The following is a 22,036-nucleotide window of genomic DNA, read 5'->3' as shown; positions in this document are numbered from 1 at the left end:
TGATAGATCACATTATTTATTTTAAAATTCAATATTCTACCAACCAATAAAAACATTACCAAAGCTGTGCTTTTATTTGGTTTTGGGATTAAATATCTGGAACTTTTATTTCGAAAATATTGATTGTAGTAAAATTAGTTATACGGTTGGTATTTTCATAGAAAACTTTCTGGCGTTATTATTTTAAAAGATTTACATACATATTTGTTGAAGTTTTATACCTTGCGTATTCTCCTTATGAGTCATAGTGATATCAAAGTTAGAAAACCAACAAAAGTAAACCTATCGCGTATTTCCCGTGTAATCTACGAATATAATTTTACAATAAAAATAATTATATTATCCACAGTAGGTTCACGCAGTAAGGATAACGTAATTTGGTAATATTTTAGATGCAATTTTTAAAGTTTTAATAATAACACATATGTGAAAAATTACACGGGTACTCGTTTTATAAAAATAAAAACGATATGAAAAAGATAAACTATGAGAATATAATATACTTACTATTTATCTACGTGGAAGCGTAAGGAGAAACGGATTATCCGTTGTCAGACTTATTCGATAACCAATATATCAGGAAACGTATCTTACTGTATCTTCAGACTGGTGCATTGTTAGAAAAATATCTCGAAGAAAAGTTGTTCCCGACTGATAACTGCAAGAATATCCTATCTAAGAGAACTTTAATCAACGTAGAATTAATCAAAGGGATTCGTACACGTTTGAACGAAATTTTCATATCGGTCGTTTTCTTTCGCAAATTTGGAAATAACCAGGATTAGTTAACGCGTGTTTTCTGTTTCTACCATAGATCTCTTAAAAATATTCCAAATTTAAACCACTGAATCCATCAATTACTGTCCACTATCTACTAATTACGCTTTGATTTCTTACAAGACAAATATTCTTTCTCCTGAAGTAGCAATCTCTAGAAATGTACTCGGTGAGAATATTAATACTTGTCTGCGAATTCAAAAAAGAAATAATTAACGAAGAAAAAGATAAGCCCGACTAAATTACAAAATTTAGAATCTACTCCTATTTCAGATTAATTAAAAAAATTTTTTAAAAACATGCATATATGAAAAATCAACCAATTAAAAAAAAAACTTCAAGAATAAAACAAAGATAAAAAAAAGAATGGAATACGTGTTAATTGTACGAAGGAGAAAGGAAAGTAGGAAACAACATCGATGATTCTTACTGCATGGCTTGGACATGGGAATCGAAAGCCGATATAGGTTCGAAGACACGCGTGGAGTTGCGGAACCGAGGTCAGGGGTGTATTCACCTGGCGCCGCCCCAAGTCACGCCTACCTGCGCAATTCCAAACGTAGGCAGGCACGCCTACGCGTGCACTGATACACCGCCACGCTCCCACCTACACGACCTACATACAGTCTCCACCAAAATTCGCTGGACGTTGGTTCGCCTCTGGACGTTCTCTGAAACGAATCGGTCGTAACCGTCTCGACCACTAATTCGAGTGGGGATTTATCGAATCGGGCTTCGTGATTCGCATAACGACTCGTGTTACGCGAACTTTGGACTTTTTCCACTTTTTAACCAGCCAGTTTGCTTGATAATGTCACGCGTTAACTCGTGTTCCATTGGTACGAACGAAACCATTAACGGTTAACGTTGCGTTAAAATAATATTTCATTTGCAATTTTGATTTTCTTTTTTTTTTTTTTTTGGATAGTACGAATATGTGAAAGAATGTTAAGAGTAAGTACCAGAGTTGTAAAAATAATTGAAACTTAGTCAAATTTGTTGTCTCCTAAATGATAACATTACGTATTTTTTCGTATACCTCTCGTTTCGATTTCTTTGCCGCAAGTTTCATATCGTATTTTAATCCTTGCATCGATGGTTACAATGGTAATGTTCTTTCATCGCTTTCCTGAATAATTACAAGATTCCCAATTATAACACGCACGCTGCTAAATCTCGGTATAATCGATTACATCGCTTAGCAATCCAACATGAAAAACACCAATACTAAAACGAAATAACTCAACCAACACCCTCGTTCCCGTGTCTATCTGCTGATACCAGCTTAAGATCAAAGCCACCAATAAACCAGGAATTCCAACTCGCTTACACGTTTCGCCAAATCATTCTTCAACCCCCTGAATCCGTTTCTCGATAACAAAATCCTCGACCTCCTGTAACTACCCCAAAACAGGCTAAAAAAATTAATCCCGAATCAATATCGTGGGCTTTGCAGCCGCGTTTAACCCAAGCGTTGCATAACGAACGATTCAGCGAGCCAGCAAGTACCGCCAACCAACCCTCTTTCAATTTTGTCCTTGACTGTACCGACAGGTGAACGCTTAGCGCTCGTTGCCGCGACCCGAGGGACACGTACAACCCGTTCGAAGGTTGCTCGTGTACGTGAACGTGTATATGATCGTGTATGTGTAAGAGCGTGGTAGGTGGAAGGTGGCAGGCCTACGCCTACCACCCCCGTGCGACCGATCACGCCGAGACTGCTCCTACTACCCCAGTTCGAGGCGACGCGCGTTTCGCGAGTTTGCGGAGCGGGTCACCCGGTGACACGTTCCTACGTCTATCCCATACAACGACCTGGTTTATGCATACGTGTGTACATGCTCGGACTTTTACCTAGAGAGAAGTTAGGCTGTAACCTTGGCGAAGTTAGTGGAGGGTTGCGCGACTACCGCAGGGCCACATGCGTTCTTCTGCTTCTGTCTCGAAGGAACTTTTAGACCGAGTTTCTATTTGATTGACACCGCCGACTGCCACGAACGGCAGTCGTCCAACAGATTCGCGTTTCACTAGATCCCTTAGAACTAAAATAAGGTAAATCTCATGGGTTGGAAAATTCTTAACGATGTGAAAGATTTCGACAACATTGTCAGAGAACAAGCACGTAGATACAACTTGATATCTTGCGAGAATTAATTTGGAGATACAAAAATGCATAGAACGTATGCATAATATTCAAGAGTAATGTAAGATATGCAAAATGCAGTGGCTTGCATCGCATTTGACGAATAAAACAATTTTCTGACTAAATTTCATTCCTCTAAATTATTTGTATTTACAAAAATACAAGTTTGCATAAATATCCGCAGTCAAGTTGCGACGTAGCATACTTCGTTCGTTTGTCGCGGCTCACGGGGGGCAGTAAAATATGTAAAATTCGCGTGGTAGTCAACGCGTTGAAAGACGAGGTGACGCGATTGCTAACCTTTTCCATAGAGGATATTTGCTTGGATCGAAAGAAAGAGGTTTTCTTTTCAATTATTGGATGTTTTATACCGGGAAAGATTTAAACGTTTCTTTCTCTCAGCCTAACTCTTTGGTCGTGTAATAAGATGATGAAGAATTTAGAAGGAACGATCTAGATTTCATGTATTTACGGTGTCAGATGCAAAAAGCATATACTTTTGAATTTTTAAAAGAGGGGAATACGTATCAATGATCGCGCTGCGTAAAATGGTTAGACTACAGATTTCTATCCGTTTATGCGATATTGGAAAGAACGCGTGTAATAAATTTGGTTGCTTCTAACATAAATATTACGTTTCAAGCAATAGCGTAAAAAGTTACTTATGTTAGTTGGAGTAAGAGAAACGAGTAATACTGCTTACAGTTGCGTAATTGATTGATTAACAGAGGAAAAATAAACATAAGCAATCATTAGCAAAGAAACGTATTATGTTACAAACGTCTGTCGTAATATGATAAAAGTAACTCTAGATTCGTTCGAAGTAATTCGCTTGAAATCATTGATATATATACACTGTACTCTTAATATCGAACTATTAATTGTTTCAATATTTAGAAAAATTCTTTTCACCAGTAACGATCGAATAACTTGATGAATAAAAAAATCGTTCCTCTAAAATTGAAAAGTACGATCGATCGAACGAAACAATACGTATTCGCATATTCGCGCGTCGTTGGACAAATAAGTCTTACGTAAATGAACTTATTACACAATCTGTTACATTATTTAACCCGTCGTGCTAACTTCTTCGAACTCGCGATCTTCTAAAATACTCCGAAGTCGAACAACGACAACAAGGACAAAGAAATGTGTACATAATTGAGAGTATTTCGCAAGCTGGAGTAAACTTGTGAACAACGCGTTGAGATATCACTGCGGGGCAGGGATTTTCCGCTCGCGTCGTAAACGTTCTTTTTTCTCGGAACAGAGTCGCATATCGCGTCATCTCGTCGGAGCACGTGGTCGTTTCTCTCGTCACCCCGTTTCTCGACAGCGAATTTCGCTAATAGGGGCGTGTATCACGATCTCGATCCTACCCTCTGCCCCTTTCACCTTTTCTCATTCGTCTACGCCTATCCCGGCATCGGCGAGGCAACTTTTTCCACAGGGAAACAGGCGGACCGGTTGAAAAATGTCGCGCGACGGCTCATTGGACGCGAAAAGTTGCGGCATGGTAGCGTTTTCAAACGGGCGACCTTCTCTTCCGGTACTCGGCGCGGAACGCTGCCACAAACGGTTCGTAAAATTTTCTATTAAACCTTCGCTCTTCTCTTTTTTCCCCGCCGCGAATCTTGGAATTGCTTTTTCCTCATTTGTGAGACTCTTTCGTTTAAAAGAAGAGATCACCGACATTTTTGTGGATTTGATTAATCTCGAATCGTTTGTTGGTTATATAATGGAATTCTGATCGGTTGGTCATCTTTGAATTGTTATATAATAATTTATCAAGTACATAGAAATATTAGCGAACGGACGAGTTCGTTACGGAATGGAGCTGGGAAATATTTTACAAAATTAATTAGTTTAGATTGGTTTCTTTCTTATGTAATGGAATTTCAATCGATTGGACAGTTGCAGATTGTTTCATTCCGCGATAATTTATTGTACTAATATTAGCGAATTGACAGTTTGCAAGCTTTAGATTATAGATGTTTTTTTATGATTCTTCGTCAAATACTACAGACGAGAAACTTGTAATTTGTGAAATTTACTTGTAAAATTTTATTTCTTTTATTATCTAAAAAGTTACGAATTATTTAATACTATTCGACGATTTTTATTAATACTTGTAATTCGTAACTTGTGACTCGTAAAATTTCGCTATCGATATCGGTTCAATTGTGCAAGATGCTTCTCGGATATCTCGTAATTTATAACATTTACTTACGAAATTTCTTTTGCTTTATTATCAAAATTCCTTCTGTTAAACAACAGAGTTTATTAATACTAATAACTTGCAACTTGCAGAATGTTATCGGTAACATTGTCAAAATATACAAAGCAATGATAAATTAAAGATCGAGAACAATACTTACTATCTTTTTACGCAAACAACGTAAATAGATTATCAATTAAAATTATTTATCAAGAATGCAATTAAAATGAACAACGAGCTTCGTTGATACACCCATCGATTTTAAATATATCATTATTTGAATTAATCGTGAGAATGAAGTACGTTTTAAATAACAGAGCTTCGATAAATATGTAACACCCATGAATGCAATTTTTATTATTGCAAGCTGGCTTTTAAATCATTATTTCTTTCTCGTGATAATAATTGTAATAATAATACAACGAATAATATCGTTACAGTTTCTTTCATCTATAATTTTCTAACAAAATTATATCATGGGGAAGATGAATAAGTGTCGGAGTACTTTGCATTTCTATTCTGAATCGTACCATTTTTGCTTGTCATGACTGCACTTTTTATCCAAATACCACGAAACTTCTTAAAGAAAACGCGTATTAATTATAAATATTTTGTGCAGTAAATATAAGACATACACGCGTATATAGAAATGTACAGGACTAATACTCTTACGCTTTATCTTATCTTTTAATTATGGTTAAAACAGCATCTTAATAATAGAATTTGAAAATACGTATGTATAGATAACAAATATTTGAAGGAAACTTTGCTTACTAAAAATAATATGAAGTACAATAATGACAAACGTTATGCTGCAAGATTATTAACACGGATTACGTGTTAAGGGTGATTTTGTTGCACGTTCATAACGCTTCATACTTACGAGGAGATGATTGAATCATTTTCGAATTTCTATCGTTGCAAATAAATTATACGACGGTTAATTAAGCGTTAGAATTCAATATTAATATTATCAACCGCGGCATATATAATGAAAGATTATTTCATTAAATATTCATGGAAGTATCCATATAATATTTTATAAAGCGAAGAAAGTGAAACTCGGCCTTTTAATTTTTAACTCTATTAAAAGCTTAATTCGACTGATGAACATAAATTAAATTCATCATAAATGGAATGGTTTTTAATCAAACTTTAATCTATCGGGGTTTAACATAGTGGAATCAATTTAACATTCATTAATTACAAGAACAAATATTAAATGTTTAACGGGAGATACCAGGAAGCCGAGAAAGCAAAGCGTGCGAATCGTTCCTGTTGAAATAAACTCGTTTAGAGGGATACAACTCCCCCTATAAACGCATCGATTCTCGATAAACAAATTAACAGAAATTAAAACGAGAACGAATGGAAATTAAATCAGCGAAGACGTTTCTATTTAATTCGCGGGATACGCGTACGTTCTATACCTTAATTACTTTTTTTTTTTCATTTATTAATTTCTACGAACTGTTTAACGAACCGATACTTTATTCCGTGAGAAACAGTTTATTTCATTATCGATATTGCAATCTAAATTGCAGAATGATTGCGATACGAATAATACATAAATAATATTAATCGATAATGAATGTTTCTTAATTTCCTAAAACATGTTCTACTTTACAAAATATTCTACAAAATTTTAATTCTGCTTCTACTTTCACTTAATTCGCAGAACACATGTGCAATCCTTAGTTTAATTAGCTCTCCTATTTATTGATTCCAAAAATCCGTTTAACTATTGAAATTTAGCGAAAGTATAAAATATTTCTGCAGAAAATAAAAAGGTTCTAATTTTTTCTTGCGATTTTTCTAATATTTCAATATTCGAAACACGAAGAGAAATTGCCACTGATATCTTACATTCTTTTATTTGCAAATAGTTAGACGTAGAATCCAAAATATTACTGAGAGAACTAGATAATTTTTTAAATATTCCACAGTCACAGAAAATTAACAGTCTCTTAATTTCTTGAATCGTATTGCCTTTTCAAAATATATCAGCCGAAAATTAAATTTTTAGTTGTTCTCTCAATTAATAAGTAAAAGTGCCGTGTATGTGACACGAAAGGCTAAATGTTCAAGGGAAGTTGATAAACTCGTCCGTCACCTGACTTCGGCAAAAGCGAACGTTGCGAAAGCTAAGGATACCGAGAATGATCGACGACGCCGGACGTTCGTTGATCGCTTTTATGCACTCGTCGCATATTTTGGCCATTACACGTCCGTTTCTGCAATTGTCGAAGGGAGTTATGCAGACTCGCACTTTTACAGTACTTAGTAAGCACCTCATTCAAGGTCCACGAATGCTCGATGCAAATCACTTCGTGTCGAGTTCGCTTCAAAATTTTTACGAAATTCGTCGCTCGATGAAATATCGTAGATGAAACGCGTGAAGACGTACGATGACAATAGAAAATTCTAGTTATTCTCTAATGATAGATAAAATATTCTAAGGCAAGAGATTTGATTTATTAGGGAATTCGTTTGATACATTAGGGAAATTTGTTGCATTTGGAACTGATAATTAGCGTGCCTTTTTTAGGTTGAAAAATTGTAGAAATATAGAATATATTGATAAATCGTTGGTGTTTATTGATACCTAATAAAGAATAATATGTTGGTAATGAATAGAGATTAAGTTTTTTCTTCTCTAGAACGAAGAACTGAATAGTTTAGGAAAGTCTGCTGTGATTTGATAATACGTGAATATGTTATCAGGGACAGGGATAATAGTTGATTTAATTTCGTTATATTAAGAAATTTCGCGGTTATTTCATAGTTATATATAATGAGGTGTTAAGTATAATGAACAATTTAACGAAACCAAGTGACAATTAGTTCGATTTCTTTCTTAGAAGATCGACAGAATTTACATTTGCAAAATTCATTATTTATCAGAAGATTATAAAATACGTTATTATCTAAAGTTTTACGATCTGTTGAAAAAATACACAGAAACCAAATTTCTTTCTCTAAATTAAAAACATAGGGATGCGCCTATATTCTAATTTAATAACGAAACAAACAATATAGGCAATTTAATACGAAACAATCGTATAATTGTTATTATCGTTCACAAGAGATTACTGCGAATTTCTTTCTTTCTCGTAATGTATACGAATGATCGAATCGATGGAAAACGATCCATCTGTCACACGCTATTTCTCTAATTCTCGTATTATTTCGTTAAGGAAGAAGACAATCGCTTCTTCTGGTCCTGTCGACGAGCCTCGATCACCACGTTCACTCCTCGGTTCGTTCTTTCTCGTTTGCTCCGGATACCCGCAGAACACACACACACACACACACACACATACTTATAAATACATACGCTGAAAGACACGTACACAGATACACGCAGGAACGTACGAGACAACACGAGCAATGCAGTGTTCAAATACCTTGAAAGCCACCCTGTAGATCGGAATCTCGCATAGTACTAAACAGATTGTATAACACTTAACTAAGCTTTCCGTAACGATAAATACATAAAATGAGCGAAAGGGAACGAGAGGAAGAGCGAGCGCGCGAGAATTAGTGAAAAAGAAAGAATGAGAAAGGGTGAGATAGAGGGGAGAAAATGTATACGAATGAAAGAAAATAGTGGTAAATAAGGGAAGAATAGAACGAAAGAGAGAGAGAGAGAGAAAGTAAAATAACACACACGCAAAGAGTGGAAGATTGAGACGAGAGGAACCTACGAATTGTTATGTTTTCTACAGTAACGTTTGTACCGACTTACAACAATATTTGTACAATATACGATAATGGAAAAAATGAAGTTACGTACCTATACAATATAGGTTACCCAGATGCAATAACTTTTTTAAACGGTATTTAAATGAAGTAAAAAAAAAAAAAAAAAAGAAGAAAGAGGAAAACCAAGCCGGGATATTTTTCATACTTGTAACGAAGTCAGGCGGGCGATCCGTGCGCCACAATGCCGGAGGCCCGCGTGATGCCACATCGTTTCGTTTTGTGTGCCAACCAAGAGATTTTAGATTTTTTGCTTTGCAGATGATGTGTAACACGCGCGCGCGACCCGCGTCCCCGAATCTCTCGGTCGCGAACTTACAGATCGATCGACGCCCATTGCCGTTTCGAAAAAATGAACAAAAATGAGAACAGAGAGTGAGAGAGAGAGAGAGAGAGAAAGAGAGAGAGAGAGAGAGAGAGCGAGCAACATAGAACATATAGAATGGAAAAATGGAAAAAAATAATAATACGAAGATACCCTACATTCCAGCACTTACACCTCGACACCCAGCACTGACGTCCAGATCGCTTGATTTAATCGAGTAAACGCTAGTGATTAGAGACGAGATAATGTGACATTGTTATGAGAGAAGTAATGCGCGTAGCTAGTTTGCCTCGGTCGCCTCCGTTTTTTAGGAACCACTCGAACGAACGAACCCGCGCCAGAAGTTTGGCTTCGCGCGAGACGCTGCGTCGTTCGCGAAACCAAAATGAAATTTTTAAAAAGATGGCAGAATTGCCTCGTCGAACGATTAAGTATGATTTTTAGAAACGTTGGGGGTTTGCGGGCATTTTGAAAGTGAGTACAGCGATGCTTTTTGGAACATGGAAGGGAAAAGTCAAAGTAATAAGATACTCTTAATTATCGATGCAGTCGTTTGGTCGTTGGTTAAGGCTGTTTGAATTGATCGATCTCGTACTCTGTTACGAGACGATAGTTTTCGGATGTTTCCTCGTCTAATTGAATGTATGGAAATTCTACGTGCATAATAGTATTCGTAGTTAACGAATATAATACACGTATCATCATCCAACAGTTAGCGAACTACAATACTCGTATGTTGCTTTCTATACTTTATTGAATTCTGATGTCCAGCTGTGGAGAAGCACAATACCGGTGTACATTAAGCTACATTACGTTCACTGAATCTGAATTTTTGTCTCAGAACGATAAAACATTAATTATGAACTATTATAATTATGCATATATGGCAGATGTTTTCAAGAATCTGTTATAGTTTAATAATTATAATAGCTGGATACGTAAAAACACGTTGATCTCTGCTAAATAGAATGCTTAATTAAAAAAAAGTAACTATAAAGATTGAAATTCACGATCAACGAAACAATTACGAATAATATTCTGTACGTAGGTAAAAGAAGCCTCTAATTTTAATATTTCGATCATTTCTTCACTTGCGTTACTTTCAAAGAAATCGCAGATTAATTCTCTTTCGATATTACACTTCGCAAAAACCTTAACTCAATTCGATCGAACAAAACCGACTGCAAATATCTGTAATTTTTCGCATCGCTGCAACATCTTCTGCTGCAAATTCACCTCCAGTCTACAAAATTGTCTAACAAAACGCGTAACGATCTAAGATCATGCAAGGGACTATTATTGGAGCACGTACATCTTTGGAAAGAAACATCGAAAGAGGTCACGAAGACGGAAACAAGATGTTTAAAGGATTTATCTGGACGTACGTGTTCCGATTCGTTCGCAAGCCGGTTGACAAGTTCTTTTTCCGCGTGAACGTTTCTCGAGACGTGAAAAGCACACGAGCTGTGTCACGTACGGTGTACGTCAATGTTCGAACGAGTAATCTTCGCCCCATCCTGCACGATTAAAATTTTATCCGCGTGCCTCTGTGACGTAAAAGTCGAATTCCGGAATCTCCATTATGAAATAATACGTAGTCGTCGCGATACGAACACAATTTTCACGCGAATCGGATAAAATTGCTTCTTAATGCTTAACTTGGGTGGTATCGTATAACGTTCGATGTATGTACGGAAGTTTCTTCGATAAGTAACACGTTGACTGCAGCACCGGGCAAAGTTTATGCGTTCACCCATAGCGAGTGAAGTGCTTTCGCTTGTTTCAGCGAGATTCATTGTAATACGCATATATAATACGTAACCTTTTAAAAAATGAAATTGTTCGAGCGCTTTATGCCGCATTTAGTGCTTTACGTTGTTACAGGCACGTTAAGCGTATCGAAAATTTTACAGATACGATTGTTCGTTTCGTTCGATTTACGACAGTCGACGTGTTAATTTTAATGTTATTGTTTGATACCGTTAAACTGCGTTTATGCAGAACGAGGAGCTGATGTTGCATCGAAATTTTCATTAAATTTCTTCTTGCGTGACCAGTAAGATTCATTGCGTCTATTACATCTATCTTATTGTGGTTTTTCTTTTTTTTTTTTTTTTTGAGAATTTAATTAAGTAATGCGTTTTAGAGTAAAATAAGTAACGATAAATAATAGTCTTCGCTAGAAAAGATTAATTGCGAAAGAAAGAAAAGCTAATTCCAATATTACTTATTTAAAGACTTGGTCGTAATTTTGTTCTTTATTATCCATCAGTTTCGAATTTTTTATTCGAAATATCGATAGCACGTTAGAAAAAAAAAGTAGAAAAATCGTAAGACAAGAAGTTAGAAGGCAATATTCATGCTGTAAATGCGATCGAATATTGTAACCAACTATCGCAAGCGATTTTACAATCGATTTCGTATTTTTCAATACAGTATCCGTCATACTCGTTCCATAAGTTGAGTACCAGCCAGTACGCAGACAAAGTATCGCGTGATGTGCCTAGAAACACTCTAGCGCGACCTTGCTGATCTTAGATATTATGCGCCGCGATAGGACACGTACATGAATTATCGGGGCACGATCATCGCTACGTTCGTAGACAAGGAACAGGTAGCGCGAACGAATCGACGCGTCTCGTTTTCGCATTTCGCTCCTCTGCTGGCGGTCGTCTCGAGGCAACGGTTCGATCGACGCAACGATCAAACGGACGCGACACGACCGCCGTGTACATCGTTCGTTGTCTCGATCGACCGTAATATCTCGTACAGAATCTTCGGGATATCTCGACGATGGAAAGCAGCCAGAGGATAGAGATAAATAAAGGGAACACGAAAGAAGAAGAAATGGGAAAGAAAAATAGAAATGGTGCTCCGAAAGCTTATGCGTCTTTCTGGCGTTCGTTGTACTCGCGATTCCCGCCGTTCTATCGTCTCCGGATGTTAAAAGGTAAAAGGAAGAGAAGGAAGCATGTGACGAAGGTGAGAAACGTAATCTCTACGCGTTGTTCAGAAGTTTTTAGATGGCTCCTCGAGCGAGCGAGGAGGATCGATATAAATGAGTAGAAACGAGAAAGAGAACGAAAAGAAACATACAACACACATGTGTACACACAGAAAATCGCTAAAGAAAGAAAGCTCTCGTGCACACAGGGATCATACGCCGCTCACGAGAACACACAATGTCCATCGGTTGCTCGAAGACGCGTTCGAGCTGCGATTCCGATGATAAAATAGAAAACGACGAGTTTTTTTTTTTTTTTTGGAATATAAGACGCGCGAATGAAACGTTTATAATTTTGAGCTGTTAATGGCGAAAATTTTCGCGCGAATAGAAAACAGATGGAGAACGTTTCGTTTTTGCGTGAATCGACGGTTAAAGCATTTAGCACGCGTCGGGTGAAACTTGGTTAATTTTAACCGAGATTCGCTTCCGATGGAACTTGTCGGTCGCAGCTTGTGCGTGTTTCAACACGAAGGAAATATGCGTGTAATGGTTTAAGATGTTTATGACAGCGTGGCGAAAAAAGAAAAAAAGGAAAAAATAAGAAAATAAGGAAAAAGTGACGTTCGAGGCGACAGGTTGTACACGTGTATAACACGATTATAATTACCAGGATCTCTCGACGTTTGAGGAAATGAAATCGGAGAGAAAGACTTGTCCGTAACTAACTTCACCACGTTGACACGCGTTCTTGATCATTATGGGTACTACGCCTTGTTTCGTGTAAAATGACGTTTTGTTTCGGTTCTTAGGCGAACGAATGCATATCATAGTTGTAAATTAACGATTTGTGAAATAAAAGCTGCAAACTGTTTGTGTTAACAATAGGTCATTGAACCTTGATGTCTTTTTTTGGGGGGGATCATTCACACCTGCCCGTTTCTTTGGTCGTAGAATAGCTTCTTATCGCTTGCTCCTTTTTGATGTTTTCCTCCTTGCGGTGGTTTGCTTTCGATTTTCGTTTTCTAACATTCGTCGTTGTTTAACTCCTTGCCTCGCATAATATTTTCTATGAAATTTATAATGCAGCTTAAGAATCAAAATTATCCAATGAATAAACAGTAAGATAATCGTTTGGCGAGGAGTTAACTAAAAATACACACTGATTATCCTTAATTTCCTATTATTTCTATATTTGATTTCAACGTATTTAACAAACATTAAGATGTACATATTATACTATTACTTCGGTGTCTGTGTCAGAGGCGATGAGACGAAGAAATAACTCACGTACTAAATATACAGAAATGATATTGGTAAGTTTGCCCTATTTTGAAGATAATCTTTTATCTATTCTTATAATACATATTAATACTGCATGCATTTTCTACATTTCTATCTAAATTTTAGCTTGCATCTCAATTTTTATACATATATACGTAATCGTTACAGTTACACGCATATCACTGGTTCTTATTCAGAATATATAATTAAAATAAAAGATAGAACAAGCACGATCAATATGGTTTTATATGAATCATATACTTGAATCGGAATCGAAACCCTGACCTGGTAATGTAGATTCATAGATGACCACGATAATTTAAATTAGATTCGAATTAGGTTATTTAATTTTTATTTCTATCCTATATCTTACATCATAAAGGCTACCGGTGTTCTTTGTCGCGTAAAATATAGAATATATATAAAGTAGCATAAAATTAAATAAAATCGAATAGCTTAAATCTAAGATCTTATAGGTCATTCATAGAACGGAACGATATCAATTGAAAATCGACTCGTCGTTTCTACGAACTGTCGTCTTAACAAACTTGTGCTATCCACGGTCCATAAAAACGCTTCGTCGTTCAACCCCAAAATCTATCTTCGTCCTTTGATCCACCAATCCTAAGAAAAACATCTCACATTCACATCGCTATATACACGAGGCAACCCTAGCCGAATTCCATCTAACAGACCACGATCGTTTCAGGTGTCGCTGGCCCTCGGTTTGGATGCAGGAGGTTGGGGTGCCCTGGTGGAACGCACGAGTGGCGGCGGCGGAAGCGGTTCCCTGCTAGGTCACGGCGGTTTCGCCGGTCTGGCGGGGTTGGCGCGTCGCTGCGGCGTCTGTCTGGCTACGTTTCCTTCCGCCTGGTTGCTGGAACGGCACGCGTTGCTTCAGCATGCCGGCCAGGCTAGCGACGACAAACCATTCACCTGCGAGCAATGCGGCCAACGCTACCGTTACCGATCCGCTTACGTGAAACACCGGGAGCAAAACCATCGGGCCCGCCTACCGGCCGATAAGCTTTTCACCTGCGACGTCTGCGGCATGCAGTTCAGGTACCTAAAGTCCTTCAAGAAGCACCGACTGAACCATGCGTTGGAACGATTGCAACGAGCTCCGGAGCCTCAGAGCAGCGCGATGACGGTGTCCGCGGCTGCGGAGAGGAGCGACCAGGTGTCCAGCACCGGAGAACCATCGCAGGTGGAGACAGGGAGCGACACCACTACCAATCCAGGTGAGGAAGAGACGCGGGGAACCTTCAATGAAAATGCTCGCGAAGAGAGCATCTCTGAGACAGCCAGCGTGCAGGAGAATCCTGGCGAGGCTGTCGAGGTTCAGATGACCGAGGCTCCTACAGGAAACAGCAGATCAGCCGGTGGTACCAGCGAGGTTGGCGACACGGACGACAACGCTGTGGACGACGATCGTTCCGAACACACGGATCCTGTGATCAGCCTGGCTCGCAGCAGTCACGAGGTTGACAGGCGCGAACGTCGCTTCGCCTGCCCCTTTTGCGGTAAGTGCGTCCGTTCGAAGGAGAACCTGAAACTCCACGTACGTAAGCACACCGGCGAACGACCGTTCGTCTGTCTCTTCTGCGGACGCGCGTTCGGCGGAAAAAGCGACCTTACTAGGCATCTTCGTATCCATACCGGAGAGAGGCCGTATCACTGCGAAATGTGCGGCAAATGTTTCGCCAGGGCGGATTATTTGTCCAAGCATCTCACCACCCATATACACCAACGCTAAACTGCGTGGATTGTACGGACGTTCTTGTCACTTGCTGCGGCGTCTTCTAGTTCAGGTGTTTAGGGATTCTGTGATAGCGAAAAGGGTTGTTCTAAGTGGATGAATTTCGATTGCGAGCGAATCGACTCGTCGAAGTACGCAATCGCCACAAAGATTTGTCAATGTTGCAAGTTTTTCTTTAGGTTGTAGCTAATCGTGGCGATTCTTGCTTTACGCGCACCGCTTCAGGGACCGACAGCGAATCACTTGTATACAACGATCGTAGAAAAACGAATGATTTTACCGCGATGCTTGCGTATTGTGTATCGTTAATCGCGTTTGTTACACTCCGTGGAACACCCTTTCCGTGTCAGAGATACTCGACGAAGAAACGAGACAACGACGTAAGAAAAATAATGAAACTTCGTTCATATAGAATTCGCCCGATCATCGAGTACAAGATCGTAACAAGGGGCGAGCAGACAGGTGAGAGAACGTCAACGTACGCAAAGGTAGTTTTCGAAGGTTCGTCCACGCGAGATGTCCGCTCTTCTCAGAGTCGAACGAGAGAAATTCTGGCGTGAAACTTCGGAGGATGCGGAAGATCAGCATATTTTTAAGATAACGTTAAACTACGCTTCGTAAACTTCGCGTCTTCGGATCCATTTTTCGAGGCTCGTTGAACTTGCGAATTTTTTTTTTTTTTTTTTTTTTTTTTTTGTCACGAGTTCTTTCCTCTCTCTGGTGCGTAATCGAAGAAAAGGAAGATTCGAGAAACGTCTAGAGCGCGATAAGAAGAGGAAAACCATGTATCCATCCAGCCATTTGCCCATCGAGACGAGTCAATTACAGAAGAAAGGTGGAAATGAAGAAATCGTCGACGACGATGGTTGTACATGCGTGATTGTAATCTTATCACGAACGTGTAAGAGAATAGAAGAACGAAGTGAACGAAGAAAAACGAAAGTGGAAGAAGGTCGAAGATTTCTACTTAACGTTAGTGAGACTAATTTGTGATAAAGGATTCGAAACCAAAGAACGCGACGGACGTCGACGATGACGGCTCGTTTTTGTTGTCTTCTTCGTCTTCGTGCACCACCGACGAGCGATCTACTCGTTTACGTAATAGCTGTCAGCGTAATCGATGCGATTTTTATACAGTGCACGCGATAACGATCATTCTTCCGTATGCCACGCAGTCGAGGACACGTCGCGACTCCTGGTTGGACGGGAAGTATCTCCTGAATGGAAATCTAGTGGAAAAATATGTAACGTCTAGTATAACGTTTATGATTGATATATTGGCCCCGATTCCGTGACAATTTAATATGAAAAATGTGACCCTTTTGATCAAATTTTTTTTATGGAACTTTATCGTAGAATAGTTCAAAAAACCGCAATACGATGCAAGATTTTCCTTATATTTACGAGTTAACGTTTGAATCATTAGATGCAATTGGATTTTTCAAGTTAATTTAACCCTTAACTAGTACTGTCAGATGCTGCAATACTTTGTCTGTTATAAATAATATATTGTCACGATTTTACTCTCAAATAATATGTGACACAAATATCTTGAAAATGTTTGATCAGTTCGAATTTTATAGTTGTGTATCCCGAAAGACGAATCGATTAATTGCTCTTTTTCTAAATTTCTCAATCGTATTATCCGAATGTACGATAAATATCCAATTTCTTGAAGAAGCAAAACACGCATCTGTGAATATTTCTAATTTATGAGGTTGATCGTTGTGGCTTCCGAGCGACTCAATTATAACTTACAAGCGAAGGTTTAAATTTTTTATTGAGCCTAGAACTTCGGTAGAGAGTTAACATGCTTCTATTTCACTGGAACTAGTTAAGGGTAACTTGCTTTACTCGCATCCTTACAGTTTCGTTCTTTTTATTCCATTAATCTAAAGAAACAGCAGAAATGCTGGTATAATGATGCAGAAGAGTGGTATCTTTGGACCGGATTGATATTTATCTTTATTGGAGCAACATATTAACTAGTCTTCGATCGATCTTGCCGTGTCTTTTGCATTATTTCCAACTCGATCGCGTTTCTCTATTGTTCGAAAATTCCTTAAATTCCAAGAAAATCTGTGAAGGAATCGTTATTAAAAAATCTCGACGAGCATATATGGGGATTAATTGAACTCCTCTCGATTTGATCCTTTTCTTTCAATCTGAGATTCTATTATTTGAACGAAGAATCATGAATCGTGGCGAGAAGATGATCAAATGAATGAAATAAATGTAAATTTCTTATTTAGAAATATGCAATGATCGATACAAAAGACACGGTTCATAGAATTTTAGGTGGTAGCTTAATAGGGATTGAACAAACTACTTAATTGTTTGACTGCAGGTATCGCAAAATATTGAATTTCAAGAATTAATTAACAAAAGGTGCGCTAGAAACATAATCCACGTTATACGTGTAGCTCGAGATTATTCGTTACAAGTGGAGGATTCTCGCAGCAGCATCTCACGAGAAACAATCATGTTTGCTATTCTTCCTCTGAAATTAATTAGCCACTCTGGTCTACAGCCCAGACTGCGAATATCACGAGTAGTTTCCTCCTTCACAATTTCACCTGAAATAGCGTGTGCTTGCGTCTTTATGTTTTCTATCCTTAAAACAAATAATAAAGACACGTCACACGTGGAAGGAGGAACGAGAGTGCTTAAACAAACACCGTGATATTTAGCAGTCGATTAAATACGAGAAAAATAATTCAATTTACGATATAATTATTTTCTTAATTTGTCCTCGAACTTGTTTCATTAACCAAACGAGATATTCTATTGATCGAGATTAGCTTAGCTTAAGTACCATTACGAGATACCAAATTTAAACGATAGTCGTTTAAAAAATAAAAACCTTCGCTTCTCAACCTGACAGTCAGATATTTCGAAGAATATCTTTCTATGTAATCAATTAGTCCAGCTCAACGAAATACTAAATTTAACAAATAATCATGTAAAAAGTAATTACGTTGAAACTGCCACCTTTCGATCTAACAACATCGAACATTCGATGCTCAAAGATTAAAAATATTTTACAGAATACGAAAAGAATAATAAATTAAAACAACGATTGTTTAAACGATAAATTACATTGACACGATCAACACGATGATTCGAAATATTCCAAAGAATACCATTCTCTATAATCAATCCATCTATTGAACTATCGTATGTACCTATAATACAGAGATGAAAAGATGGCAAAAGGAATAGGGATGCGATGGACCGAACGTGTCACATATGCAAATAAGACAGCGTAGCAACGCGTAACGACGAGCGACAGGGAGCAATACTTACTTCCTTTGCGCCAATGCTATCCTGCTAGTCATTTTTCCAGCTCTGTGCTACGGTATCTATGTAACTTCTACGATCAATCGATCGTAACTCTTGTCGCCGGTGGTCAAAAGACGTTGCATACAATTCAAAGAAACGATAGACTTCAGGTCCAAAGGACGCAGCGACGCGTTCGACGTTAGCATGGATGCGAAGGATAGGCGCGAATCATGCCAGGCCCTCCTCGGAAGCGTTGCCGGTGCCTTGGAAAGCCAGCCGTGTATCCTTTTTAAACCTAGCGATCTAGCAATAAAGCGTGTGTTTTCCGTTCTAGCCGTCACGCAAGTAGAAAAAAAAAAAAAAAACCGACCAGGACACCATGTATTATCACACGGTCTCCGCGGTTCTTCCAAAAACCTCTTCTTAGCCAATTGTGTCCATTTTGCTGTTTACGTGTATATATATATGTATGTCCCTGATACGTGTACGCATATATATACATACACATGCATATACATACATATACACATCGATGAAACGATAGATCGTCCAGAATCCACATATGCGCGAGCGCAGAAACGAGAGTGCCGGCTCATTCTCTTGGGACCTGGTCTCGCAAGCGAGTTCACATCGTCGTTCCACTCGTTTCCGTAATTCCGAGGGTTCCGAGCATACAACGTATATACATACATACATATACAAACAACGCTACCCGAATCCTCGAGGTTCGCCGAAAATACATTTACACTTGTTAGTCGTTCGTATAGCGTTCGCTCATCTCCCATCGGACGCTGGATCGCTGTCGATCGCGAGATCGACCAACAACTTCCGTCCGGTTCCCTGACCGGGGTTTTGCGATCGAATTTGAACCTCTCGTCGCGTCTTAACTATTCACAAGGCTACGATAACTATTCGCCTGGTGAACAGGCTACAGAGAGAGAAAGAGAGAGAGAGAGAGAGAGGGAGAGGGATCGAGACAACGAGAGAGAGAGAGGGAGAGAGAGATGAATCCGTGGATAGAAACGTCGACGATGGACGCGTCCACCGGTGGGAACGAAGATCGATCACTTGGACGGATGGTAAATTATTCGGCGCGTTATTCCGTCTTCTAAAATAGACATTAAATTAAGGATAAGTAATGAGATCTACAGCGATCGTTGTTGCAAACGTGCCGTCCCAGTGCCAATGTCTCGTTTACTTTTCGTGAAAGTTACCGCATAGCTTGCGTCGATCTTTCGCCGTCTTGGTGATCGAGATCTGCTTTGGAATAGCTGCGTGATATAGGAACGACGAGAGAAATTTTTGGTTCGGTCGTGGGCGATTTGAGCTGTTTTTAACGACGCGGGATACTGCGACTGTTACTTGTCCCCGGGAGAACGTGGGATATGATATAGCTGTGAAGGATGCGTAAACAGAAGGTTCTTCTATATTTTATTCTTGTACACAACTTGCCTCGTTTTAGCGAACGCTGTGATTTCGTGATCGTTGCTCAAACCTGAAACCGAGAGCGGAAATGCTGGGAGACTGATAGCTCTTTGCGTTCCATCCTAGCGAATTTAATAGAGTTTGTCCTTTGTGATTTTTCGTTAGTCGAAGGTATTACATATTGATGCAACAATTATTTCTGAGTTACAACGAAAGTATAGTTTACATCGCGTATTTTCGAATATTAACTAACTCTTAACGCTTAGACGCTTCTTTTCTCTGTAAATAATTAAGAAAATATTAACATCCTTGACTCTTCGCAAAGATTATCTTATGAAAATGCTTCTGACTTTACAGCATATAAAAATGTAACTCTACACGCAGATAGATAAAGAAAGTATAACGTCGTAAAGAATAACTTTGTAATTCAGAAGTAATCGAATCGTAGTAGTATCAATGTTCTTTTTCGATATCGAATTTCTTCGTCACTACGTGTTACCCGAAATAACGAATTCTTTGAACCAAGAAACCAAGGAACGTTAACCGATATTTTCTCTGTCGATTATTCGAATTTCGCCAAGTCGAACGCAAAGAGCAAAATGCCCAGATCGACCGCGGTTTCGTACCAAGTTCAAGTCGATCTTTCACCCGCATGGATCCCACGTCGCGGCGCACTTCGCTTCTGTAATTTCCGGGGACACGCGATTACGTCGCGCGTCTTTGCACCCGCGAAAATGGGAAAAGAATGCGGCATCGGTTAACCAAAGAAAGTCTCGCGAGTCCGACCACGAGGAACGACATTAAGAGAGAAAAATGGAGGAGAAGTAAACCAGGCTCGATTCTTGCGAGGCCAGTTTTCCCAAATTCCGTCAGAATTAACGTTTAGTCATTTAGCTAGTAATTTACGACGTACTTGCTGCTGTGTGTATCGCGCATTCGTAAAACGAAGTCGAATAACGAAGGTGCTATCTAAGAGAATAGAATGATCGTGGCCCGGTAGCCAGGAACGACGAAGACAAAATGACCGCTCGCGGGAAGAAGGTGCCAAAGAAAAAGACTATAATAACGAATACTTACCTATTACGCGAAAGAGGCTCGTGTGTTAGACGAGGAACAGAGTCGACCTATAATAGAAATAATGGAGAAAAAGAGAAAGAAATTTCGAGCCTCGCATTTCCCTGCGAGCGGGCTGGTCCGGCGCCGCGATGACTCGGTTTAGTCGATAAATTACGTATATTATATTATATATATATATATATACACATATATATATGTGTGTGTGTGTATATATATATATATAGTCGAGTCGATTAAAGGTGTAAGTTTTACAACGCGAAGCGAATAATCATCGTCCCATGATGGACGAATGAACGAAGGAAGGCGAACATATTAGGTTGACTTGAAAAAGTGAACCGAAAGGGAGAAACTATTAAAGAAGAGAAAATAAACGAAAGAAGCGAAGATATAAGCGAATAGAGAACATGTCCAACGAATGTCAACGAGTTTCAAACAAGCAAACAAATAAACAGAATTACAGGAAACGAAGAAAAATAAGAACATTTGCGCGCGTAGGGAGAAAAAGGAACAATAGAGGAAATTAAAATGAAGCTAAAGGAAAGAATAGCGGAGGAAAATGATAAACTAAGAAAAAAGAAAAAAATAAAACGAACGAAGAAGAAAAAGGAGGATGAAGAGGCGCGAATATAGAAGATACAAACACGGCGAGACTTTTAATTTACGCTGGTTTGTCCATCTCGTGCGGTCTCTCGAAAAGAAGAAAAAAGAAGAAAAAAAAAAACGCGCCGGTCGACAGGACCGCGTATCGTGTCCGTCTCTCGCGCGTGATTAACGATCCAAGGATTAAGGAAAATAGTTCCATGACGCCTGATGCCTCTGTTAGCTTTTATACAGGCAGCCACGTCCGCCCGCTGCCGCTCCATTTCCACTGCACGCCAGATTTACTGCGTTATGGACGGCCGAGGGAAGCTGCAAATCGTTCTGTCACTGAAAGACCGACTGTGCTTGACGTTTCCTGCTCCGCCGTGGTACGACCGACCGTGCTTCGAGGATCGTTCTCTGTACGGCAGAAACTACCCCTTGCAATTCGCGATCGCGAT

The 22,036-nt window shown here is 38.9% G+C and overlaps 1 protein-coding gene across 4 annotated transcripts in view; it reads left to right on the top strand.

Annotated features, from left to right (window-relative positions):
* Mamo (zinc finger protein 628-like) overlaps window positions 1-21,450 on the top strand; it is a 103,250-nt gene extending 81,800 nt beyond the window's left edge. For all 4 annotated transcript variants that reach the window (XM_072008197.1, XM_072008199.1, XM_072008200.2 and 1 more), the window contains one exon: window positions 14,163-21,450. In XM_072008197.1, coding sequence (XP_071864298.1) covers window positions 14,163-15,209 — 1,047 coding nt within the window. In that variant the 3' untranslated portion in view covers window positions 15,210-21,450. The remainder of the gene's footprint in view (window positions 1-14,162) is intronic.
* The last annotated feature ends 586 nt before the right edge of the window (window positions 21,451-22,036 follow it).

This window comes from Bombus fervidus, chromosome 8 (genome assembly GCF_041682495.2).
Source record: "Bombus fervidus isolate BK054 chromosome 8, iyBomFerv1, whole genome shotgun sequence".
Lineage (NCBI taxonomy): Eukaryota > Metazoa > Arthropoda > Insecta > Hymenoptera > Apidae > Bombus > Bombus fervidus.
This window is presented reverse-complemented; position numbering and strand designations above follow the sequence as displayed.